Source organism: Protopterus annectens, chromosome 4.part0 (assembly GCF_019279795.1).
Source record: "Protopterus annectens isolate FY-2018-M chromosome 4.part0, PAN1.0, whole genome shotgun sequence".
Taxonomy (NCBI): Eukaryota; Metazoa; Chordata; order Ceratodontiformes; family Protopteridae; genus Protopterus; species Protopterus annectens.
This window is the reverse complement of record NC_056733.1, coordinates 242,515,510-242,543,352: the sequence shown is the minus strand read 5'-3', so window position 1 is coordinate 242,543,352 and position 27,843 is coordinate 242,515,510. Positions and strand designations below refer to the sequence as shown.

Below are 27,843 nucleotides of genomic sequence, written 5' to 3'. Positions count from 1 at the left end.
AAGTGCAATCATCGTCAGTAAGACAAGATTTGCTTCTAATAACGGTAAGCAAATCATCCACCTTTTTACATGAGGAACAAAGATCACCAGTGTTATCAGGTGTTACCTTTAAATATGCATAGCATTTATTACACTGTAGAAGATATTTGTGCTTTAGCAAATCATTAATGGCATACTCATTTAAGGAATCCATATTCAGCTTCAAGCGAATAAAAAAAATAATCAAAATCAGTAACCACAGAAATCTAAGAGAACGTAAATCATATTTTATGAGAAAAATCACACAAGCAATATACAACTAAATACTAAAGTAAGTACAGTAAAGTTGTTGCTCTGACTGTACAAGTTCTGAAAGTCAGACAAAAGCTGTAATTCCTATCATTATCGCTTGAAGTCACAATTCTTTATAACAGTAAAGATCAATAAATCTCAAACCAAGACAGGATTGTTTAGATAAGCTCTGGATTGTTCTCTCTGCAGTCTGTGTGAAATTAAAGCTGACTAGGCCCCTTGGGATGGCTACAGCTTGCCTGTCTAAAACGTATCCCTTTCTAACAACCAAAAGTGAAACAAAATATAAATCAAAGTAAATCGTGTCTACAAGCTATCCCTTCCTTCCTACAAACAGTGAAAAACAGTAGTAAAAAATAAAATATAAATTCAAATAAAACTTCAGACCTCATTAATCTGGAAAGTGAAAATCTCCTAACCTTGGACCCTCATCAATTTAGCTTTGTTAAAGGAAGGTCCTACTTCTTTAACATCATTAATTTCTTTGAAAAAGTCACAGAGGCAGTGGATAACAGTTATACAGTACATACAGCATGTCTGGACCTGGCCATGGCCTTTCAACACTATTCTCAATGTAGACATTGTTGACGGACTTTAAATCTGAATAGAAATCCTTATGTTGTACAATGGACAGCTAACTGGTTGTCTAACAGAAACCATGTGGCTGGAGTCGTAGGTGCCACTTCTGAAAGCAAAAAAGTTACCAATGGTATACCATCAGACAGTGCTGGGCTGTCTCCTGTTTGGCGTCTATTTTTCAGACCTTCAGGCCAACACATCGTTCCTGTGGTTATCTTATGTTTGCAGATGAATGTAAATTGGGTGATATGCGATCTTCTATTCACTCACATTAGCTCCAACATATGTTAGACTATGTTAACAATTAATGAAAAGACAGAGTTCTCAAATTAAATGTAAAAAAAAAAAAAAAGTATAGTTCATTTTGTTAAAAAAAAAAAAAAAAAATCCCATACCATACAGGTGACACATCCCTTGAATTAAACACTGTTGTAAGGTATCTAGGCATTCATGTTGCTAATTCCTTATTGTGTCCCCATAGTAGTTCATAAAGCCTTCTGTCTGGCTCCTTTAAATTTCAAAGGCATCTTCTCTAGATCCAAAGAAGTCTTAATATCCCTTTACTTGTATCTCATAAGACCTATTACCGAATATAATGCACCTTTTGGCATACATTTGTCTAAACATATCACTCAGCTCGATAGGCCTCTGAGATTCATAAATAGAAGGATCAGTGGCCTCAGAAATCTTAGTTAAGCAACAAAAGCACTTTTCAGCCCTAGATAGCAGGGACTGCTATGCCATGGGCCACAGATTATGACACACTACCAGAAGGAGCTGTCCAATCAAAAAATGTAAAAATAGCAGGAAGTGCAGGTGACCATGCCCTTAAATATCCTCAGGTGTGCAAAACCATAAGACAATCAAAAGAAGTCTACATGGTGAAGTAGTAAGAAGCAAAAGAGTCCTTTCATCCACGAAGCAGTTTTGACTTCTACTACTTTAGCTGTGCTAATAAACTTTGCTGTACAGAGGAAGGTGGAAGGCATAGTGCACTGTGGGTCCCCATTCCTTTAGTGCTGTTTGTAACACGAGGGGTCCACACAACAACAGAGTTAACACAGCCTAACCAGTATGATTAAAACAGTGCCCACCAGTATACTGACAAAAATGTCTCATGCATAGCTGTTATACCTTTCAGCTGTCCAGATGTTGTCTGTTCCTCATAAAAGTTGTATTTTTCTGGCAAATCATTGAGAACTGAAGTCACTAAATAATGGCATACATTTAAGTTTCAGACTTCATCTTCTTCTTCTTTGGCTGTTCCCATTAGGGGTCACCACAGTGGATCATCTTTTTGTTAGTGGTCACCACACCGGATCATCTGTTTTTGTCCGCATATGTCATTTGGCAATAGTTTTACATAAGATGCCCTTCCTGATGTAACCCTCTCCATTTATCTGGGCTTGGGACTGGCACAAAGAAATGCACTGGCTTGTGTATCCCCAGTGGCTGGGTTTCTGCTTCAGACTTCATAGCCTTCAGAAAATTAATGTTAACAAAAATTCTGTTATTCTATAAACTTTCTAAGTTTATAAGAACAATATTTAAAATCTGTACCTATTTTTAGGTCTATGTCTCCCCATTATTTTAGGCTTTGACCAGACTTATTGCACTAAGAGATTGAGAGGTTTGATAGTTTATAAATAAACTTTGTTAAATGCTGGAAAAGTATGGTCACTCTGTGGGATTGCCATAACAAAACTCAAAGAAGTGCTGGCAGTATGCACACAAGGGAGATGTAAGGAATCCCCATACCTCCCCACTTAATATACACTTGTACTGACTAATCCCTCATTCAGTGAATGTCATTAGATAACAGTGTAGGTAACTATATATACATATACATACAAGGGTCTAATTTCATTTCTAATATTTACATTTCATTGAACTGTAAATAACCGAGACCACTTTTTCGAAAAAAAAAACACTATTCCAAAACCTGACTATCCTGAACTACAAAAACAGCAAAATAACAGCTATTTAAAAATTATTAGCACAACAACACATTATCTGATTTTTGCAGGGGGGGGGGGCTTGCCTCCCCCTGCAAATTATAAATACCAACTGTGAGATTGCACTACAGTGACAACAATGGTGGTTTTCCCTATCCATACTGTAGTGCGATCTCCATTTAAAAGCTACGAACACTGTAAAAATACTTTGCCACAAGCTGAATATTAGTAAACCTACTAGCATATCCACCATGCAACGTAACTGGTACAGTGTACAAGAAGGTACACAGACACTATATACTTGTACATCTCACACTACCAGCATCACAGTAAGTATTTCACTTAAATGAATTTCGGCATAGCCAGGTTTCAGAAGAGTGGTTTTTTTGAAAAAGTGGTCTCAGTTATTTAAAATTCAATGAAACTTAAATTTGATAAATGAAATGAGACCCCCCCCACAAGCACACCTTAGGAAGATAAGGGATAATGAATAGACTAAAGGGGCAGGAAGTTAAGTCCTGTATCAGCAGGATCAATAGCTTTAATATGTAGGTTGTTCTACTAGACATCAGCTTACATTTACAACATCTGGCATATCATGGGGTAAGTAGAAAACAATTTATAAGGTTAAGACTCACAAACCTTTGGTGTAGGGATTGAACTGATAATGCTGCTTCACATTTACAAATAGCAACTGCAATTTATGAAATTCAGTGATTTGAAGCAATGTGTGAACGTTAGTAGTGCCTTCACGGAACTAAGAGCTCTTAAAAAAATCATAAAAGCAAACACTGACAGCATCTGCACCAGAATACTTAAATCTATAAGGAAACCAAGTAATATAACTGGCTAACCTTTACATTTTAAGAAATCTCTGGAAGAGGAAGAGTGATTTAATGTGATTCCAGTTCACAAGAGTAAAACAGAGGAAGGAAATATAATGAGAGGCACAGAGATTATAAAAACACTGAAGTACGTAGGGTTAGAATGCATGGTATTCAGTCAGCATGGATTCAAAGGTCCTGCATCTGGACTGATAAGTGACATGTATGTCACCCAAGAAATATCTGTCAATATCTATACTTTAGCAGTGCATCTGATATAGTACCATACAACAGGTTAGTAAGCACATTAACCTGCATCAGAGTGGGTCTTGTCACATACGAGAACAAGAACATGTAAAGTTATTGTAATGACAGAATATTTTTAAGAGGGTTCTGTACCCTGTGACTTTGCCAGTCCCTTACTTTGTAGTGTGTGCATAGATTCCTCTGTGTAAATATCTCCTCCATTTAAGCTTTTCATATATCTGTTAATATCTAATTTTGAGTGACAGATACAATGTATCATCAGAAGATGCTGTTTGTTACAACACGGTGTCGATTAAACTTGTTTCTAACAGAATTTTTTTGCAACTTGAAACTAGAGGCTGTACTTTTGTTAGATTCTGAAGCAGACCTTTTGCATGCATGGAGTCAAGAAGCCTTTAAAAGTAAATGAAAAACATTGAAATAGAATGTTGTTATAACTTTAAATGATTAATGAAAAACAACTTTTTTTTCATAATCTGCAGTTAAAATCTTGTGCAAAGTTTTATTTTTGTTTTTTTGCCCCACTTGACAACTAAAGTGTTCTCACACTATTTTCTTCAGTTTTTGGCTAGGAATATATTTTTTGCAATCACCAAACCTGCTATTTGTAAACTATGAAAGTGTTAGCATTGGTCTATACAAATGCCTCTTCCATTTGTCCTCATGCATATCTGTTATAACTGTTTTCATGTTATTGGTGCATCATTATGTCAGTAAACACTAGGTGCTCCAACAGGTGCCATGATGGTAATATATGTGTTAAAACAATGAGAAGGTGGTTGTTGCTCACTTTTTCCAGACACCACAAAGATCTGCAGTAGGGCACATGCATAAGAGGTGGTGGAAACAACCAGAATGAAAATGCATGCTTGTAGGAAATGTTATAAACACAGTGACTTGCATTTAATTTAGAATAATACATCTGTAAACACAAACTCAGTTGGAAAGTGCACAGTGAGAAGAGAAGCAAAACCAGAGAGACAGATGAAGCAAAAATAGCAGATGACCAAAGAAATAACAGGAAAGCACTGAGGCAGACAGACTGTGGAGGACAAGAAGCTGTAGTATTTAATTCTATAGGCTCTAACTTTGGAAAAGCATAGGACGGAGTCGCTTCTGGAGAGCACATTGAAAATAATTTAAGGTTTGCAACAGAAGTAAGAAGGAAAAAGGGGATCTGATAAAAACATCTGAGTACTTCAACAAAATTATGAAAGCTTGAAGACAGAATTGGTTAGTCTTTCAAATTCATTCTGGAGTTTGTTGGTAAGTTACTTGAGAAGCAATGTAATAGATGTAAACTTTTTTCATTTAGATACTATGGATGCAAATAATAGCCTTATCGAAGAGACCTCAGAGTGGAAATGATGATAAAATGTAAGCATTGTGTATGACAGAGCGGAGAATTGTCTCTCTGATGCAGTTTCATAAAGATAGTCAGGTGAGCTGCTTTGTCATTTGCTGCTATATTTTACTATTTCTACACCTTAGAATATCAGCGGAATAGCCCATCTTCTCTGGAGCACACAATTTTATATATAGATAGATATATACATACATATATATATATATACACACACACACACACACACACACATATATATACACACACACACACACATATATATATATATATATATATGTATATAAATATATAAACTCTTACTAAAGTTACCGAAAAGCATGCAAGAATAAAGGATGATAGATAAGGCCCCCATCTGGACAGACCTCTCCTCTGCTGCAGTATTGCAAGCACTGTTTTACAATAAATTTCCATCTGAAATCCATGCATGACCATAGAAATGCTATGCTTCCTCTAGGTCTGGGCAACAGATGCATGTTTTGTGGATCTCAGACCCATTCTGGAGTCCCGAATTCTAACAACAGATTAATCTCAGATTTTATGTAACCTGCGATTCTTAACCATGTGCCTATTGTTTTGGGTTTGGAGGTCTGGCGTTTTAAGTCAAGTTTTGGTCCAGATAAACAACTCTACATCTCTGATAGTGACAGGCATTAAAAAACTATCCAGTTAGCCCTAAATCATTACTTTTACATGAACTTTATATGCTGTATTGCTGCTGGTTGTAATAATAGTTCATTTGTCTTGATTTCTGTACTACTCCACACAATATGGCATGCTCTGTACTCACCTGATTCACTTCTGTTCATCTTCACAAAGATAGCTCAGCCCTAGAAGTCTGGGCAGGCGGAACTTACCTATGCACATCTTTTTCTACATTGTATTGGACATTTGGACTAATCTGAAGGGGTGGGGTCATTCTTACTTTTTGTAAACAAACTTCCCATGCCCTTCACACCCCAGTGAGTTGCCTACATTTCTAGCAAGAGAAATAACTTTTGACACACACATTTTGTGCATCATATAACCAGGTGTATTGCATTAAACTATCTGCTCCCTTATAGCAGACACCACACAAATGATACTGCAACAGAGTACAGCTTTAGCACACAGTTTTTTCTCAGTTATGTGTTGTTTTCAAAGGACTTTCTTATTTCACACTATAAGGCTTGATAATATCTAGAAGTAAATGAAGCTTAAAATGGTTTTAAGAACATGAATCCTACCCTTCTTACTGGGCATTCCATACTCTCCTCTGGAGGGAATGGATTAGTTGACAAACAGTTGTTATTAAATAAATGTGGAGGAATTACATTTAGAGGTGCAATTCAATTTTTATTTACCTGGCCAGATGATGGCTTCCAGTAAAGTCACCCTTCTAGCCAGAAGTTCGAACTCAGCTTGCAGTTCTTCATATTTCTGCAAGCTGACAGCCTGTGAGGGATTAATAAAACAAGCACAGCATACAGACATATATGATCACAGTGATGCATTTATCACCCTTCATGGACATTATCACTAACAGGAATGCATGAGAACAAGGAAAACCAAGCTATTAAAAAAAAGTTAGCATTTCCCTCCTCATCTATTCTGCAGTTTGAAATAGTACAATGCTCCAGGAGGCATTTAAAGTGGAAGCCAATATCTTTTATTAAGGCTGATCAACCCACACATTTTATTGTTTTGAAAAGTAAATTCAGCATGATGTTCTCTAAAGATTGAGTATATTCAACCTTGTATTCAACTATGGGGTTGATCTGCTAGAGAATTTGCCATCCTTGAATTTAATGCTCCTGCTCCACCTCCACCCCATGTGGTTTTCAGATCTGCTGCAGAAAAGTTGGGGGTTCTCTCTCTTTTTTTTTCTGTGGGCATGATAACCTGTTTTCTTCAGAGCACACGTGCCTGATAAAGCAGACTTCTTGCTATTTTATATGTAAACCAAACACCAACTCTGCTCCTTTTGGAAGGCACCATTTCTAGTAACTTGGCTTTCCCAGTTCTCAAGTTTCTCAGTTTTTGTGCCCACATAAGGCAGCTTTACAACATCATATTTGCTATTTATGAATTAGTTTTAGTGTTACCACAGGAAGATAAATCATCTCTGGGGTGGCATCTAAAAGAGCCAACAAGATTCAGCACTGACAACTAGAAACACCAACCACTGCCATAAAACAGACTAAAACCTACTACTTTGAAACAGACCACAACCAGAGTGTTCAAACAAGCATACAGTGACTGTCCTTACCCATGTTTAAAGCTGGAGAAACTGCCTTTTTTTATGGCCTATAGAAAATCTGACCATGGTGACCAGAAGGGTCACACGGCACCGCCAAGATTTGAGAGACATTTAGTGAAAAACATTTACTGACCATCTCAAAGTACGTAACATGCCAGGACTGTAATAGACTTATGATTCCAGACTCTGATTAGTGACATTACCTAGATACAGAAGTTAAATGCAGATAACTAAGGTTCTCATGCAAGAAGACACAGATTAGGTACAGAGTATATAATATTAAAACAGCAAAATCTTGCAGTAAAGTATGTGTGGAAAATTGGGGCCTTGACACACATGATAGATACTCACCTCTGTCTTTGATGCCTTGAAACTCACTAGTCAGTTACGGCCAAAGCACAACTCAGTGAGATGGCAGCTGCCGAGCTTTCACTTTTGGGAAGACTGAGCTAGAATGGCACACTAAAAGCCTGATCATGAAGGATGACAAAAAGACTAGCAGAATCTGTTCCTACACTGTTGTTGGGTCATACATGATCAAGTGTACATAAGTGCAAAGTTGCCCAAGGCATTGCCACACATAAATGGCCTGAGGAGCTAGGTAACCTTAAGGGCAGTAGCACTTAGTATGTGACATGCTGCTGGCCTGTGAGATTGTACCTATCAGACATGTACAGAGTCACAGAAAGTTAATTCTCCCCATTGTAATTGCCCAACCAAAGACCGTGGCTGCTAGTAGTAATTTTAAAATAAATAAAAAAAATACTATAGGTTATGCATACAGTGTGAGTGTAGCTGTGTGTATGTGTCTTTTATTTTAATATCTGTAGTTGTGTGCATGAACGTGAGGATGGGGTTACATTCAACATGACCTGCTGTTTCATTAGCAGAGAATGGGAAAAGGTGATGAATGGAATGCAGCAAATGACATTTCACCTCTGATCTTATGCCACGGTGTGCTAAATCTCTCAGTTCTATGTACACTCGATTTCAGTTTTTGGTCTGACCTTTTATTTTTCAACACATATATACCTGATCAGTTGTTAAATAAACCAAAAAAGAAGAAGTGATGCAGATAACCATGATAAACAAGTGAAGTGAGAAATGTACTAAGTGTATAAAATGAAATATGCTGTCACTGCTCACTAATCTTCATAAACAATTATTTGCACTGAGAAACTAAACTGATGCATTGATTTCTAAGGCATTAATGAAAGTTACTGGCACAGTACTGAACATAGAGGATGGTGGCAATTCATTGGTGTTGGAACCAGAGAAATGTTAAAACTGGAGCAATACACTTTTTTATTCCATACAACCACCACTCCTGCAGAGATTTGTTTCCTTACATTACCATTTCATGACCTCCCTTGTTCCAAAGCATCGTTTTTGTTAATTTATCAGCTAGTACCTTGCCTGTACATCTATCTCACATCTGCAGTCTTCCTGTCTCTTTCTTGGTTTACTCCAAAATGCACAAATTGTGATATCACAGTTTTTGGGATTTTTTTTTTGATGCACTGTTCGCAGCAGAATATTTATTTTCTCCTGTGATCCGCATATGCCTGTATATCTCAGAGTGATGCAGTCTCAAAATGAGACATGATATTTCAATCAAGACATCATCATCAACCCCCTACATAGGTTTGTGATTTTGTGCCAGCTGTAGCCACCTCTTTCGATTCACATCCACTCTCCGCCCTTCTTAGACAGTCATCCCCACTTGTTGCAGGACTTCTGTCAAGTAATTACTCCATCTCTTGGTTGGGCATCCTCACCTCCTCTTGCCTTTTTTCTTTTTCTCGGTTTCATAGTTTCATAGATATTCTAAGGCCACCAAGACTCATGATCATTCTCACCTTGCCAGTACCCTTCCTCAGGTCACACCTCCTTTCTACATAAGGTCATGCCAATCAATCTTGGAGAAAATTTGTGGATGCCCATCCAGTCATCTATTATATGTTTAAATGAAGACAGTGAAACTGTAGCAATACCATGTTTTATCTGTTGGTGAAGATTTGGGTCTGTGGTGTTAGTTCTGGTGAAAATATAGGACTTATGGAGAAACAGGAGGTTCAGGACAATGCTGCCCCTAGTCGTATGGTAAGCTAGACACAGATCTCCACTCAAAAGTCTATAAGACATTGAATAAAGGGATAGAGCCTGGTAGCTCAAACATGCAAGTCCTGTGATCTTTTTAGTTAGGAACATTTGAGGTCTTTGTAATTGTTTGATATGTTTAGCGAGATGCATCTCATTCTTCCAAATATACTGTATCAAAGGCCTTCTGCTTTCTTGCACAAGTGTTCAAACCATTGTAATCAATTCCCCTTGACATTCTCTATAAATTGGGTTACTCTGGTTTCTGCTCCGATGTCCTCAGTTCTGCATATGTCCCATGGTATAAATCTTACTGACCACTTCAGACACATGGTTTTAATAACCTCAAGCTTCCTCAGCTGTTCTATCTTCACTGCCCAGGTTTTTGTTTATAAAAGCCTGGTCACACCATTGTGTCGTCCACCTTACTTTTCAGCTCGTTTAGCATTCTTCTGTCATGCACTACCACAACACTTTGACCATTCTAGCTCTGACCTCCTCATTCAGACTTTCATTTTCCCAACCACACTTTCCAGATACTTGAAGGGATTAACCTGTTCCACTGTTTCCCTTTTATCTAAATTCTCAGCTTCTTTTGATTTCCCTCATTTACTGTTATAGTCACTGTCTTGCATGTATTCAGTTTCATTGCCTGAGCCTTTTAGTTTTGCATTACAGTCCCTATCATTTGCTAAAGTTCATTTTCAGAGTCTGATTGTAGTACCACAACATCTGCTATTAGTAGCTTTGTTGATCTGCCCCTTTCGACCTGTTTGCTGATGTAGTCCATCACCTGTGTGAACAGCAGTTAGCTCAGAGCTGAAGCCTGATGCACATTCACTTCTGACAGAAATCCCTCTGTAAGTCCAAATACTGTTCAAATTAACATCTTTGTGTCCTTGTACATAGCCTGCATTAATTCTCTCAATGGTTTAGGGACTATAAACCATTCCAGAATTGCCCATATCCTTTCTTGACCTTATAATTTGCTTTGTCCAAGTCCAGGGATGCCCAGTTTGATTCTTTTCTCATCTCCAGCTTTTTCTCCACTATATTCCTCATTGCAAACATCAGGTTAGTTATACTGGATGCTTATGTGAATCCGAACTGCTCATATAGCAGCATAATTTCTACTACTCTGCATATTTATTTATTATGCAGTATGCCAATTTGATACCTCTATACTTCCAGTAGTTGTGAATTCCCCTTTGTTTTTACACACTGGCATTAGAATGATTACCCTGCAGTCATCTAGGACATGCTTCTCTCCATACTGTGATGAGTACCCTCAGGAGCAATTTCTCCCCTAATGCACCTAATAACTTTATCATATCTCACATCAATTTATCTGAGCCTGCTACTCACAATGAGCACATTACCTATGATTTGCCAAATTCTGTTATCACCTCCCCATCAATATTCTGTGGATGATGACATCATATTTATTGATTGAGTGACTGCCATTTGATAACTAGATAGGTGGGCTGGTCAACTGATCCTTTTCAGTCATGGCCTGGGCTCCTGAGGATCAGCAAAGAAGAACAAAATAACTGTAAACAGAAACAAACATCCTATATATTATGAATGGTGATAGAACAACATAGTATAACAGAATTCCCGGTTATTATATATGGCAAAATGGTACTGTAATAATACATTATTAAACATCCTGTTTAAAAGCAGTGGTTGTCCATTCAATGCAGTGAATACAAAGCTATTTACATTAAGATAGTGTAGTACTTTCATTATTTACATCAGTGGTTGTATTTTTTACATCAGGTGGTTATTTACATTATTTTACAGAGAGTTTGCATTTTTCTACCCTGTAGTTATGACGGTTATAATGGAAAACAAAACAATCATTGGTATATTAGATTGGTACTTTGCATTATATCCTATCTTGTCTTTCTGAATTAATTAATTACGGTCAGCTTTGTCTTTAGGACATTCTTCCAGTTTGACCTTGAATTCCAGTAGAGACTTTTGAGCTGTTACCTCATATTCTGAGTTACTCTGAATCAAAAACAACAGTAAAACCGGTCTAAGATAAAATAATAAAAGCCAGTGAATAAAACCAGAAACTTTATTTCACAAAAAGAAACCTTCAGTAAGCGCTTTCATCTCTATAAATACTAAGACTTCATCAGACTGAAAATGCATCAAGAAAAACACTCAAATACTTAAGATCGCATCACATGACATTAATTGCCAATTAATGTTTTAACCCTTTTATTTTTAAATAAGCCACAACACCTTCTCTATTGTTCAAACTGGGGGTGGGGGGTAACAAGCATTTAATTTGACCTGCTATGAATATTCAAGCCACCCCAGTTCACCTTCAGCATTCAGCATTCTTTCAGTTTTTTTTAGATCATCCAGTACTATAAACTTAAAAACAGTTTTATATTTCCCATTCATAAAATGGCTTCCCAGGGCATTCTTTTTTTCTCCTGTGTTTTTCTTAATGATGCATTTTAAGTCTGATGAAGTCAGTATTTGTAGAGACAAAAGTGCTTACTGAAGGTGTTTCTTTTTGTGAAATAAAGTTTTTGGTTTTATTCACCGGCTTTTATTATTTTATTCTGAATCAACACATTATGGCTCTGGCCATGCTTATTTGTCTGTCAGTGTTCTGTCATTGATGATAGCTCTTCTTGCACAGTTTACTACCTTGTTAACTCAAACATATTAGTGAGTCCATCTGCACAGAAACAAGGTGTTATCTGTTATCGCCAGGGACCCACCTTTGGTAATTGATGTGACTTGCAGCAGTATCTGCTGAGGGGGCTGATTTGGTATGCTGTGTTCTCTTAATTACTAACTTTATCACCCAAGCCCAAGAGAACACCGCATACCAAATCAGACCCCTCAGCAGTATCTGCTGAGGGGACTGATTTGGTATGCTGTGTTCTCTTGGCTATGGGTGATAAAGTTATTAAGTTCTTTCTTTCTGTTCAGATGATTGTTGTGCCACAAAAACACATACAGTACAGAGTAAAGGCACTGATGTGTAGCTTAGGTGAGATGTGTGGTGAGACAGGGAGAGATGTACACAAATGATCAGTGTACCATATGCCTCTGAGACAAGAAGCATGGCCTGACAGTATGACACATACTTCTTCATCTTTAATGAAAAATCAATCAAGACTCTCCCTGCGACGACAGACGGACACATTTAGCAAAACAGCTTCCCAACCACTTCGCTGGCAGAATACTAATTGCAGGTAAAAACAATCCTCGGGATTCAATAACACCTACACTGTGTACACCATTTTGAGTGAACAGACAACACAGACATAACTCACACTTTCTTCCTCCTAATTTTAGTTTTTCTACTGATATTCTTGCAGCTTTAAATATTGACAGGGGTTCATAAAGGTTACCGCAAAGTATAGACTACATGTACACTTTGTGTAATCTTTTTGAGTTACTAGAAAGCACAAAAAATGTGATAAGAATGTTCTTGAATACATATCGTGTACAGGCTTTATTGAATCTGGCCTAATCAGTATGTATCCCGACAAACAGCAAGTCAAATGGCCAGGATACAAATTAAAAAAAAATCTTATCAGTGAATAAATATAACCAAACTAACATATCTTTCAAACTGAGTACAATAGTGAGATGTCAAGATACTTGGCTCTTGGATCCTCTTCCTACCTGTGTAGCAAATTTAACCTAAGCATTTTGAACTATTTTATAGCTTTTCTAAGCTGTTTATTAGCATACTGTTAGCTCAATAGTGCTTTCTACTAGTCCTCTTTCTACCAGTTTCCCCGCTGCCTATCCCCATCCTGCTGTACCCTTCTTAGAACCATTACAGGACAGGTAAAGTACTTGATTTACACTAAGTGTTACAGTGCTATAGCTTTGTTATCTCTTGAAATAGTTGCTAAAAATTGTATCATTTTATGCCCTGTTGTTCAAATTGATTATTGTGATGATTTTTTCCTGCTGAGTTTAATCATGGTACTGAATCTGTGTAACTATTTTTGTGTTGCTTTGGATGTCTAGCCAATGTTCTACATGCCTCACTACCTATTTCTCTCTCTTTATGTACCAGTCTTCGTGTTGCTAAATGTCCTTGTACCTGACCAACTGAAAGTGCCCTGCTTGCTGTCCAAGGAACTAACCCTGTGCTAAGAACTTAACTACCAGCTCCCTGCGTGACCATCCCTGATAAAGACAGTGAAAGTATGTGTTGCTCAAGTTGCTTGTGAAACTGTATCCAAAACGCTCCTTAAACATACTGCTAGATTAGGCAAGACCCTGGTCAGGTCAGCCAGCAACCAAACTACCTCCCTCTTCCACTATTCCTGTAACCCAGCCTTATACTTTACTCTTTTTCCCACACCTCTCTCTCCCCATTTTTTTCCCACTCTAGTTTATTTTCTTACCCTTCTCTCACACACCTTTTTATCTCCCTTCTCCCTTAACCTGATATCCCCTTAGCTGAATTAATTAATGTAATGGAGGTGTCTTACCTGCAGGTGGCATTTCAGAAATAGCTTTTTGCCCTTTTGTCTGCACATTTCTCCACCTTATCTCTGTAAAATAGGCATTCTGACCTTTATCATACCCTCCTTCTTCTATCTCCCCTACTAAGTTCCTCTGCTTCTCTTGACTCACTGTTTCCCGATCTTCTCTGTCCTAAGGCATCTCACCTCACAGCCTACTCTTCTTATATCCTAATCTCCATTCTTCCCATGCCTCCTATCTCTCTGCCAAACCTCTTTCCTTCAGACTCACCTGCAGTCTCCTTACTGCACTGATTGTCTCTCTTGACAAACTACTCCTTGGTCTCTTCCCGCTCCGTTCGCCCTGCGGGCTCACTCCGCTCCCCTACCCTGCCCCCAATTCCCACCCGCCCCAGCACTCCTAACTTTATTCCTCCCAGACCACACCTCCACAACACTTCCTCCATTCACAGCAATCAATCAATTACCTAACCCCACCGCCCGCTTCTTCTCTCTACATACCAATAATAAATTCATTCCTGTACCTACCAATTATCCCCACCTCTAATTTCTCCTCCCACTAATTAATCCCACTATGTCCACTTTCCCTACCCCACACCTATTCCACATACTTCTCTTCCTACTACTCTTCCCTTCTCTTACTACTGCCTATCTCCTAACCTCCTATGAGCAGCCATTAGACTACATCCCTCCCTTCCCCTCCAAAAGCACTTCTACACCTCCTCCACAGACCTCACTAAACTTCCTTAACATCAGACACAAACCTAGCTACCTTCTTCCTAAATATCATAGACTAGCACCCATCAAATATACTTATAAACATTTCATACTCCAACCTGACAATTTTAGTAAACATATTTTCCCTAAACACATAACATACCTTCACTTCCTACTAGATGGTGATATACATCCTAACCCTGGCCCAAACCAGACCCCCATCTCTGGAACATGTAATACAAACATCACTAGCTCCATAACCCCTTCAAAGCCTGCTAACTCTCTCCTCATAGCACACCTCAATATTCGTAGCATTAACAATAAAATTCCTCATCTACACGCCCTCTTAGATGTCCACCAATTTGATCTTCTATGCTTATCTGAAACTTGGCTGAAACCTACTTTTAAAGACAATGAAGTAACTCCACCTGGTTATAATATCATTAGAAAAGACCACACTACCAAAAAGGGAAGAGGGGTCGCTATCCTATATAAACACAATCTACAAGTCAGCACTATAGACCTTAATCCACCTCTAGACAATAGAGCTGAATTACTAATCTCCAAACTTCAAATCAATCCTTGCAAAGCAATAAATGTCATTTGTTTATACCTGCCCCCTGGCAATAACATTAATACCCTTGAAAATATCCTTAACTGGACTTCTTTTAATCTCCCACAAGAAACCATAATCCTAGGAGATTTTAACATAGACTGGCAGTCCTGTAATAATGCTCTCTCTACCAACCATATAAACTTATTTGGCTTCTCACAATCTATCAATGTCCCCACCAGAATAAATAAATCCAACAACAAAGAAAGTACCCTGGACTGGATACTTACCAACAATCCTCAAACTTACAAAGTAGGAATCCTCCCTGATGACATAAGTGACCACGCTCTCACATATATTATCAGATATAAAACTAACCTAGCCTACCCTAACACTGTCAGAGCCGTACGCAACAAAAATAAATTTAATCCTGAACTCTTCCAGCCAGAACTTTCTCAAAGTAACTGGTCACCACTAAAATCTCTCCCACTGGATGAAGCAGTAGCCTATTTCAATACCACATTCTTAACCATTCTGTACCGCCATGCTCCAGAACGATCTGTTAGATGTAAATCCAAACCAGCCCCCTGGCTCTCTAATGATACTAGACAAAAAATCCTTTTGAGAAACAAATCTTGGAGAAAATGGCATTCCACTAAGAATCCATTACATCACCAAACCTTTAGGCAACTAAGAAACAGTACAAAAAAAAATCTTACTAGACAAAAAAACCTTCTACCTCCAAGTACAACAGACATATCATAATAAGCCTCAAAAGTTTTGGAACAGCATTAACAAACTTCTTTACCCAGGACAATCTATTACTCCCAATCCACTAGGCTCCAACCCTGACAATCCCAGTCATACTGCCAATGCTTTTAATTCCTTCTTCACCAATACCATCCAAACTCTTGCCAGCCACCTAACTCCTGATACCTCTAATATTCCTATTTCATCCCCAATTACCCCCCTTATTTCAGTTACAACCCGTCTCCACTTCCACTATATCCTCCCTACTCCAAAAACTAAAACCCGCCACTCCTTCAGCTGACCAACTCCCTGCAGAATACCTTCAAAAAGATGCTAAGGCCATTGCCTACCCCATATCCATTCTGATCAATAGAACCATAAGTGAAGGTAATATCCCATCCATCTGGAAAATTTCCCACATTATTCCATTACACAAAGGTGGCAACTCTTATGACTTTAACTTCTGTCCTATAGCTCTACTATCCCCTCTGACAAAAATCATGGAAAAGTATAACCATAAGCAACTTCTTCATCACCTTCTACAAAATGACTTATTAGCTAACTGTCAACACGGCTACAGATCATATCACAGTACTACCACTACCCTGCTTTCATTCTCTGACTGTATTAACAAAAACTGGAACAAAAGTATTCCTTTCTTGCAGTATTCCTTGATTTATCCAAAGCTTTTGACATGGTTAATCACCAACTCCTCTTACATATTATGAAATCTCTATCACTCGATTCCTTAGCCATCAGTTGGTTTAAATCTTACCTTGAAAGCAGACAGCAGGCAGTACTTTGGCGCAATAACCTTTCTAATCTCCTGCCCATCTCCCTTGGTGTCCCTCAGGGTTCCATATTAGGTCCACTGCTAGTTTCCATTTATATTAATGACCTTTAGTTAGTAATTCCACATACTACATGCATTCAATATGCAGATGATTCTACTATTATCTGCTCAGCTACTTCTCAAACTGAATTACATACCCTAACCCAGAAAGCATTTAATACTGTCACCGTTGCCTCCTTCTTAACCCAAAGAAAAACTAAAATGCTACTCTTCTCACCAACCCATAAGTCCCCCCCCCCTTACATTTCACACTCATATCTAACAATGGTACACTTATTTCCCCCTACCCAACTACTAAACACCTAGGAATAACAATTGACAATAAGCTCAACTTTGATATTCATATCAATAACACTATAAAAACAGTGAATAAAAAACTAGGATCCCTCTATAGAATCAAACCCTTTCTAACAGCAGCAGCCAGGGCTGCCATAGCAAGAACTCACCTTATCTCTACTCTACTCTATGCCTCACCTATTTATACAAATCTTTCTAAAAACAACCTCAGCAAACTAGCAGTATCCTATAATAATATTGCTTGATTTGCTACTGCCTCTCCTTTCAGAACACATCATTGCCTTAATCTAAAACAACTTGGCTGGCTTGAGTTTCTACATCATCTACAATATCTCCAGCTTGCTATAGCCCACAAGATCTTCTCTCAACCCACAAATACACCAATACTCTTAAACCTTTTCACCCCATACAGCAATTCTAAAAACCTACGTTCATCTAACAAACTTCTTATTAACACTTGCAGAACTTACAACTCAGCAGGTGATACCATGTTCTCTAATACTGTTGGAAAGATATGGAATTCACTTCCTACTGAGCTCACTTCTCTGTCATCTCCTACACTATTTAAAAAGAAACTAAAATTATATCTCAATGCACACTGGTTATGTTCCTGCACTAACCCTGACTAACTTTGCTATATCTCGTCATTAACATCCTTACATCATTATGTATGTATATTTACTTTCTGTCTTGAATTTCTACAGAAGCCCTTACTGTCCTTGCTAAGCTCATTTGAACTATTGATGTTAATATTGTTATAATGAATGCTCATCTATTGCTATTATGAAAAAAAAGAAAAAAAATAATTTTGTTTACTTTTCAAACGGCTACCACTTTCTAAATTCAGTGTTGTATGTATCTTTACTGTTACTTCTTTTTATATATTATATGGGAGTTTTATATTTGTATTTTTCTTGCATATGTCTTTGGAGCTTTTCTCCCTGGGCCTCTACTGAAAATGGACATGTATCCAGCTAGACTAGCCTGGTCAACAAATGTAAAATAAATAAATAAAAATTATTACAAATAAATAAAAATGCAACTTGAAATTTGATGATATATTTAAAACATCTAGTTACTAACATTATTCAGTTAACTGTATTTATTTTCAGTACAGTATTAAAGCAGAAATATGTATTTAAACTGGAGGGGGCACATGCATTTTAGAAGTTGTAAAAACAGAAGCTCATTGTGCATGTCTTCACCATTACTAATGCTAAAAATAGAACATCTTTTTTCATATAATGTTCTCACTATCCTCCTCACATAAAAACAACTACATCAGTATTTTGCTAAAAATTGTGATTCTACTATTGCAATCAGAATAGCAATGAAAATTAATGTAGTGGCCAGTACCTGGATGTCACCCTGCTCCTTTATGAATGAAATATTTACACCAGTGGTACCTACCATGTGGAAGAGCCCTCTTTAATTTTTTTTCTGCCTTTTCATCTATCCTGAATCCCTTTTTACCCATTTCTGCACATGGGGTTAAGGTGTCACTTCAACAGTAACAATCATCTAGAGCCAATGCTCACACCACTGGCTGGCTAGCCGTTTATTAAAAAATAAAAATAATTTTGATTTGTCACCCACTACTTTTTAATATAATTTCTTTGAAGTTAAAACATTCCGATATGTTATTCAGTACAGATTTAATTTTCTTATAATCCTGAGTATATTTACTGGTGAAACTGACTCCCACTGTATTATTTTTTCTAATCTTATTCATATGGTTAAATCTTTCCTTTTCTGTTGGGTTACAGGCATTACATATGAGCACAGTAGGGTAACTGCTCTTTTGGAATCTCCTATGAGTGCCAGTATGATCTTCCAAAAACTGAATGTTCACTCGGATTAGGATGAATGCATTTGAACTGTCATTTAGATATGTTAATTATAATATGCATACAATGATAACTTTTAAAACATAGCTTCTGTCCACAGGCTTTATGAAAAAGCAAATTAAATAAGTGTCACTGTCACAGTAGACACGTAACACGGAAGTAATCAGTGCCTGCCTGAAATGAACATTTTGATCTTATAGTGTTTTTTTTCCCATGAAGTATATGTATTAGCTGCAGGAATGTATCACAAGATAAATAATGCCAATGATAATATAATTATTTAATAAAAATGCTTAAAACAATGGCAAATGAAATACATCTTCTTCCCAATGTACTACAGCTGTACCGGCATAAGTGGAGGCCATGTTGGCCTCTATGCGTGTTCCAGTTATCTGTTTGTAGCCTGAATCATCAAGCCAAGCATGCATACTAATTCACTTAAAGCAGTTATGGCCCAACTTTATCCATTAATTAAAGGTGTGTGTTCTTGCAAACATTATTTGAATATTAAACATTTTTAATTGAGAGTGTTTAAATAAAGACTTTGCATATCATCTATCATTAGTATGTCACTCTCTCTGTATTTAATACTTCTGAAATATCTAACAAAATCCAACATACCTGATTATTTTAAAGCAGATTTTCAACAAAAATTCTAATAACATGCAGATGTTTTCAGTTAGAAATCTGTGTCCACTAACTACAGGGTGCATTGGTGGGTTAACACATCTTTATGACCTTTAGCAATACCAAAAATAATTTGCTATTTGGGGTAAGTGTGTAAAAAATCTAAATTTTCTTTTGGCGAACTAACCATTCTACAACAGATCAAATACAGTTATCAATGTACATTTTAAAATAATTTACACTCTAATTTATTATATACTGTCATATTAGGCAATAGTCTCTCCATATTTTTAACTTATTGCTTTTTACAATGTTCTAATTTATTCTGAAAATTAGCCTTAAGATATTTTTTCCTTACAGTCTGTTCTGAATGTTTATAATTGCTATTTTTTTTATTTCAGCAAGTCTGTTAATTTCCTTTTCTATCATGACACACACACACACACACACACACACACACACACACACACACACACACACACACACACACGGAACTGATCTGAGTCTAAACAGTCCTCATTTATACTATACATTTCCCAGAAAGCTTCTTTCCAGCAAATATGGTCTACTGTTTTAAACTCTGGTCAAATCTAGTGGGTCCCATTGTGCTATGTATTTTACACTAGTAACTTTATAGGTTCTACATATATTTTCATTGTAATAGCTGGTTATGAAATTGAATTACTTCTCTGAATTCCATTTTATGCATTATATTCATTCTGAACCTCAGAATTCAAAGCTTTCTCATCTAGGTTCATTTCCATCAAGAAAGTATTAACTTTCTACATATTTAGACCTTGTACAATGTATAAAAGAAATGTTTGTAGTGCATTATTTGTGCTTTCTCAGGATGAACATGGTAACAGTACGTTTTAAATTTCATTAGTCCTTTTAAAACTTCATAGGTTGGTACTAAGCTATCGGCCCTAGGGCCTATACAAGCTTAGCCATAACAATTCCCTGGCTATTTCTTCCCACAGTATTTAATTCCCTGGACCCCTGTCTAGCAGGGTGACTGACGTGATCCCCGGGGTGAATTTCATATCTCCCATCCAATCATCAAGGTTCCTTTTGAAAAGGGCCAAAGAGGCGCTCTGCTTGACATGTATGGACAGTCTATTCCAGAGTCTGGGGAGTCTCTGGGTCAGGAAACTATCCCTCCAGCATGTTTTGTTCATTGTGATGACAAGGCTTAGATCCCTGGAGCATGTGTCTCTGAGGGATTGAGATTTCTTTAAGTGTAGCATGTCCAACAGCTCTGGGTTTGACATGGCCTTGTATGTTAAGCAGAGATCGCCTCTGAGTAGACAATATGTGACAGAGTATAGGTGAGGTTTTTTTAGACGGTCAGCATAGGACATCTGCTTTAGGCCTGTGATTCTTTTAGTGAGGTATTTCTGTGGCCTTTCCAGTTGTTGCAGATGTCTTGAGAGATACATACTAAATGGGGCACTGTATTCTATAATGGGTCTAATGAGGTATGAGTACAGTGGGATAATGACCTCCTTTTTTCTGGAAGAAAAGCCCTTAGTGATGAGGTGTGCCACATAGAAGGATTTCCTGACTGTTGTAGCGATGTGGTTATCGAAAGTGAGACCACTGTCCACCTGTGTCCCTAAGTCTCTTAGCACACTTTCAGTGTTTAGTGTACTGCCACCTATGTGGTAATTCATGGGTACATATTTTTTCCCAAAGATGATAACTATACATTTCTTGGCATTGAGCTTGAGCCCATGGCTTTGGCACCAAGCATCTGTTTCTGTAAGGCCCTTTTGTAGAATATCCACATCATTTGGGGATTCAGTAATGGCTCCCAGTTTGCAGTCATCTGTGAACTTTGTTAGCCAGAGTCCCTTAGTGTTGGCCTGTACTTCAGAGAAGTAGATGCCAAACAAGAGCTGTCCAAGGACTGAACCCTGAGGAACTCCACTTGTCTGGAGCTGGATTTGGAAATGGCTATTTTTACAGTGTGGGTTCTGTCAGTAAGCCAGTTGGCAACCCATTGAGTGATGTAGGGATTAATGCCCAGCTTAGTAAGTTTATCTATGATTCCAGAGTGGGGGATGGTGTCGAAGGCCTTGGTGAGGTCCATGGCTCTGGAGACTGATTCGAAGAAGTCAATCAGGTTCAGGAGACAAGATCGGCCCTTCATGAACCCAAACTGTGTGAGGTCCAGTGTTTGAAGGTTGCCAGTGTCTTTGTTTATAAATTCCAAGATAATACGTTCCATGGCCTTGCAGATCAGGTTTGTCAGACTGATGGGGCAATAGTTCCTCGGATCCAAGTTGGATCCCCCCTTGTGGAGTGGGATAACTGTAGCTGTGTGCCACTCAGTGGGCATGAAGCCTGAGGTGAGGCTTTGATTAAACATGACACATAGGTGAGGTGCCAGTTCATTTTGTAGTTCATGTATTACACAGCCTGGAATGTCGTCTGGTCCCATGGACGCTGTATTCTTAGCTTTGGAGAGTGCGTTTTTTACCTGTGTGGCCGTTAGCAGAATTTGGCAATCTTTTGGTATTGAGATGGGCCCTTTGGGGGGTGAGAGGGGGGCGAAGTTTGCACTGAATCGATCTGCCAGGATACTGGCAATATCCTTGGCATCAGTATATTCAATGCCATTCTATTTTAGCTCAGAGCAGATCTGAGCATTGCCATTTAGATTCTTGACATAGCTATAGAATGCCTTGTGGTTGTCTTTGGAATCTTTGGCAATTTTACTTTTATAACTAGCTTTGGAGGATTTTATGAGGGATCCCAGCTTCTTACTTAGGCTGGTAAGGGAGTTTTTTGCGTCCTGGGATTTTCCTCTTTTCTGCAACAGTTTTTTTCCTTTTGTTGTAAAGTTTGTTTATGGCAAGCGACCACCAGATTGGCTTCCCTTTTTTGGAAGAGAGCATCTTGGTTCTATTGGGGATGGCACGATTCATGCACGAGTGGATGTGCTCGTAAAGTGCCTTAGTGCAGGATTCAGCAGTCAAACTTTCAGTTCCAGTCTGCATGGATGTCATGAAGTTTGTCACTTCTGACTTGAGTAGCATGAAGCTGGCTTTGGAGAAGTTTTTTACGGAGGTTTCCTTACTGGAGGGTGGGGGTGGGATGTGGATGTCAAGGGTGATTAGCTTATGGTCAGACCTAACCAACGAGGGGGTGACCATAGGTATGGAGCATCGATTTCCCATGTTGGTAATGACCAGGTCTAGGATATTAGAAGAATTAAAAGAATAAAGAACGGTCACAGTACGACAAAAGCACAAACCAGCGTGTATATAAACTATTTATTGAAGCGCTTTTCGTATGCTCAATAAGCACACTTCTTCAGAAACCATATTGATAGTAAAAATTCAAATATATAGTCATATCATTTAACCAATCAAATAAAACCCGCCACTCAATTACTTATTTAAAGCCGTATGCATTCTATAAAATCATAATAAATAAATCAGAATACAAAATCCATACTGGTATTAATAACATTTCTATATAACATTCCTACATAAAATTAAATATAAACTCATTTAAATATGTCATAAAAAACATATGTTGGACATAAAACATATGTTAAAATAAAATGAAATAAAGTAAATATAAATATAATGTAGTGTAAACCAAAATCTGTTAAGTGACAACACTGATGACTATAAGAATATAAGTATGCTACAAAAATATAATAACTATGAAAAACAATAAATATACAAGATGTAAAGAATTTATAAATTCTTTGTATAAATTTATGTATGAATATTATGGTGATAAAAGCCTCAACGTTTCAAACTCTTAAGCTTTAGAATGCTACTAATAGAACAAGTATCGTTAAGACCTGGGTGATTATAAGCACTGAGCTTAATCTGCCATTCTAATTCCAGTTCTTCCAAACACAATGGTGCTGGACCCCCTCTTTTATTACACCTGATCTATTACTGAAAATTTAAAATTATGGTCACTGCACTGTTGAACATGTTTAGCCAAAGCATTGTCCAATTTCACTCTCCTGATGACATACTGATGTCCGTACATCCTTTCACGGAGTCTATGCTCCGTTTTGCCCACGTAGAATGCAGGACAACATTGGCACTTTGCCACATAAACAACCATCCTTGTATTGCAGTTAAACCTAGCTCTGAATTTAATGTGATAATCATTAACTGTTAATGAGTGCAAATTGTCTACAAGTTTGCAGTAATTACAGTCTTGGCATTTAAACATGCCTGTGATTTTTGGGGACACTCTTAGTTGTCGTTCGAGTAGGGTTTTCAAATTATTGTCCCTCCTAAATGTAACACATGGTCCAATACCCATCTTAGCACAAATATTAGAATTAGTGCCAAACAAACCCCAGTTTTTCTTAATAATATCTAAACATAATCGACTATGTAGATTATATGTGGTTATAAAACTAGGTGCACTCTGTACTTTAGTACCATAACTAAATTCCAAGACATTGTCTGGATTCCAGACAGTATTGACTTCCACGGCAGATGTTTGTTTGATCCGCAACAAGGGTTGGTATATACCATTTAATCTCTTTAACCTAACTTCATGGATCAAATCATCCAGTAATGTTATAGGATAAGCTCTATGCAAAAACACGGATTTTAAGACCTGGCATTCTTCCATGAAGTCACTATCCTGACTAACGATACGAGCTGCTTGTACCAATTGTCCTTTAATAACAGAGCGCTTCTGATGATATGGATGGCAGCTTGTAAAATGCAAAAAATAATTAGAATAAGTTCTCTTCCTATACATAGTAGCTACAATGCTGCCTAATTCCCTATTCTTGGATAGCCATACATCTAGAAAGGCTATTGCTTCTGTATTGAAAGATGCCGTAAATTGCAAAAATTGCATTGACCCATTAAATACTTGCAGGATAGTATTACTGATCGTAATATCACCCTTAAGTAGGATGAAAATATCATCCAAAAAACGGGTGTAATATACTATCTGGTCACTGAGTCTAGGATTGTTGAAAACATATTCAGATTCCCAATAGGCCATGACCAGATTAGCTGTACTGGCCCCACAAGGGGAACTCATAGCTATTCCAACTTTTTGCAAATAAAAGTTGTCGCCAAGCATGAAATAATTATTAAAAAGAACAATTTCCAACAAGTCAGTTACTAGTGTTATCTCGCTAGCTGGAGCCCCTTTCTTCTTATTTGATTGGTTATATGATATGACTATATATTTGAATTTTTACTATCAATAGGGTTTCTGAAGAAGTGTGCTTATTGAGCATATGAAAAGCGCTTCAATAAATAGTTTATATACACGCTAGTTTGTGCTTTTGCCATACTGTGACCGTTCTTTATTCTTTTAGTTTTTTGTCAGTGTTTCGGTTCTGTATTAGAAGAATTAGTTGATCCAGGGCATTGAAATTTATGAATTCCAAGAACCATTGGGCAAAGGTGTTGGTACACGAGTAGTTTTCCCAGTTAATGGCAGGGTAGTTGAAATCACCCAGTATTAGGGTGTTTGGTTGTATCTTAATATTTTCCAGTATGTTTAGAAAGGTGTAGTGAAAATCTTGGGGCATGGTGGGGGGATCTGTAGCAAGCTACAATTTGGACTGCAGTCTTACCTAGTGTTAGTTGCACCTGGAGAATTTCAGACTCATTGTGTTGGGCAACTAGCCTGATGTTGTGAATATCCTTGGTGAATATGGACACTCCTCCACCTTTAGTGTTTTGGTCCTGGTTTGGTGGCCAAAAGGTGTGGTAAGAATTGTAGCCTGGTATTGAAGGGGTGCTCTATGGAGCCTTGAACCAGGTCTCAGTTACTGCACAGATTTCGATGTTCTCCATTTCTAGGAGTGCCTCGAGAGAGTGCATTTGAGGTTTAGACTTCTAGCATTGAGTAGCATTACCTTCAGATTTTGCATGCTTGTACCTGTTACAATGGTGATTTTGTCCTTTGAACTTTGCCTAAAAAAGGCACTATAGGGGTGGCAAGATCCTTGGCCAGTAACCTGAATCCCAGGGGCAACAGGTGCAGACCATCTCTGGCAAAGCATCGTGGTCTGTCGATCATGTCATCCCAGACAGACAGATACTGGATTCCCTTTGAATGACACCAGAAGCTTAGCCAATTGTTGAAGTCAATCATTTTGTCCTTATACTGTGGTATCATTCTGGGTGAAGACAGGATGCTACTCAGGGCTAGGGTCATACCTGCCTGGGCCACATGATCCGAGAGCTCCTCCATGTCTCTTTTCATGTAGTCCAGGGAGGTACGCCTCAAGTCATTCACTCCAACATGGACAATGACAGAGTCATATTTGTACTTGTTGTGGAGTGACTTGAGTGCATGCATTATGTCGTGGATTCTGGCACCCAACAGGCAGCTGACTTGCAATGTGTGTCTTTCTCACTCCTAAAACATCTTATATTGTTTTCAGTTTTACCTTGCACATTTACATTCATTCATTCTCCAGTATCCACTTTATGGAGTTCATTTTCTTGGGGTAACCAAAATCTATCCTGGGACACAGTGGCATAAGGAAGAGAAACCAAAAGGAGCCCAACTTGTCCAAAGAAAATAGTTTCAGTAAATGAGAACAGAAACATGGTTTTCACCTGCTATTGTCCATATTACATTACAGTTGGTGGCAAAGTATACTCACGCTACTGTGTTTATCTCATCTGGAACTTTACCATAAGCCAGTAATGTGAAGCATCTGACAGACAAAGAAGATCCCTCACATATGTAAGTTTTTATCAGTGGTTGAAGTTTCTGCTAAGATTAAGCAACCTCAGAGAGTATATCAAAACTGTGGCTGACCCCTGCCAAGAATACTAGACCACAAATGTTTCAAAGTTTGGATCTAATAAGGGACCTTATAAGAGGTGCCAACTACCATAAGTTTATGGTTCAAAAGTCCATTTCTCCAAATTAATCATCTAGACTCTGTTTAAATACTAATAGATGCTCTGATTGTCTTATTTTCAGATGTAACTTACTCCATTTATAGACCTATAGATAAAAGAGCCTATGCTGCTGTAATTTAAATTAAGAATCACCAGTATGGTGTTGTTTTCAACAAATTTCCATGTGTTCCAAGCAAGATGCTCAAGGTCACTACTAATGACCTTATGTCAGTATACAAATGTCTGTATACCTACATTATGTTCCCTCTTTATAAACAATAGTAAACTTAATACACATTCAATATTTTAATTCTGACTTCATACTTTAAATTTTTAACACTGTATTTTTTCAGTCTCTTTGATATTACTAGGGGTGTAACTTGAAAAAATAAAAAACAGTTCTATATTCAAGTATAGGGCTAATGATGCTTTTATATACCTGAAACAAATAATTTTATCTGTGGCTATCTATTTTATGCAAGCACTTGTAATATCATTTTTCTTCTGACACACACCAGATTGGGGTTTGTGGGTTGATAAGAGGTTGGGGGTTGGTATAATGGTTAAAGTATCTACCTTGTAGTCACAAAGTACAGTGTTTGATTCTCACCTTTGAAAGAAAAAGTGGCTAGACTTAAAATGACCCAAAAGGGCAGCAAGCCAAGTATTTACCTATGAAGCACTTGAGTAGGGTCTCCCTGGCATGGCAGTATCACACTTCATTTTTGTCTTATTAATATAAGTGTATAAGCTATTTAGGAGTTTTGTACATTTTTGCTAACATTGTTCATTAACTTGAACCCTGTATCTCCCACAGTGATGTTTTTAAAGTGGATACCTACAATATGCTGTAAGCATGCATGTGCTACCTTGCTTTCTAATGCATGACCTATTTTTCATGAAATATTTTTTTCTATTTTATTGCACAGGTAAGTGCACTAGACATCTGGTGTCATTTTTTCAGTTGTGACCTTATTGCAGAATATACATATTATGCAATAACTATAGACTATAATATATAACCCAATGTAACACAGGAGTACTGTTTTATGTACTGACTGTACCAGGCAAAGTACAGTGGTACAGTCTCATAAGAGAAATGTGTCACACTAAAATATAAAAAAACAACATTACATGGTAATAGAACCAAAACAGTGAAAATGCAAACAGCTGTATACATAAGGCCTGATGCTGCTTAGTAGAGAATATGTTGTAGTCAAGGGGAGGTAAAGAT

At 37.6% G+C, this 27,843-nt stretch overlaps 1 protein-coding gene across 3 annotated transcripts in view; it reads right to left on the bottom strand.

The window, feature by feature from the left end:
- LOC122799279 (EMI domain-containing protein 1-like) overlaps positions 1 to 27,843 on the bottom strand; it is a 1,823,504-nt gene that overhangs the window by 63,711 nt on the left and 1,731,950 nt on the right. For 2 of the 3 annotated variants that reach the window (XM_044068235.1, XM_044068237.1), the window contains one exon: positions 6,623 to 6,713. The exons of the other annotated variant lie outside the window; for it this stretch is intronic. In XM_044068235.1, the coding sequence (XP_043924170.1) occupies positions 6,623 to 6,713 (91 nt within the window). The remainder of the gene's footprint in view (positions 1 to 6,622; positions 6,714 to 27,843) is intronic. 3 annotated transcript variants of the gene reach the window in all.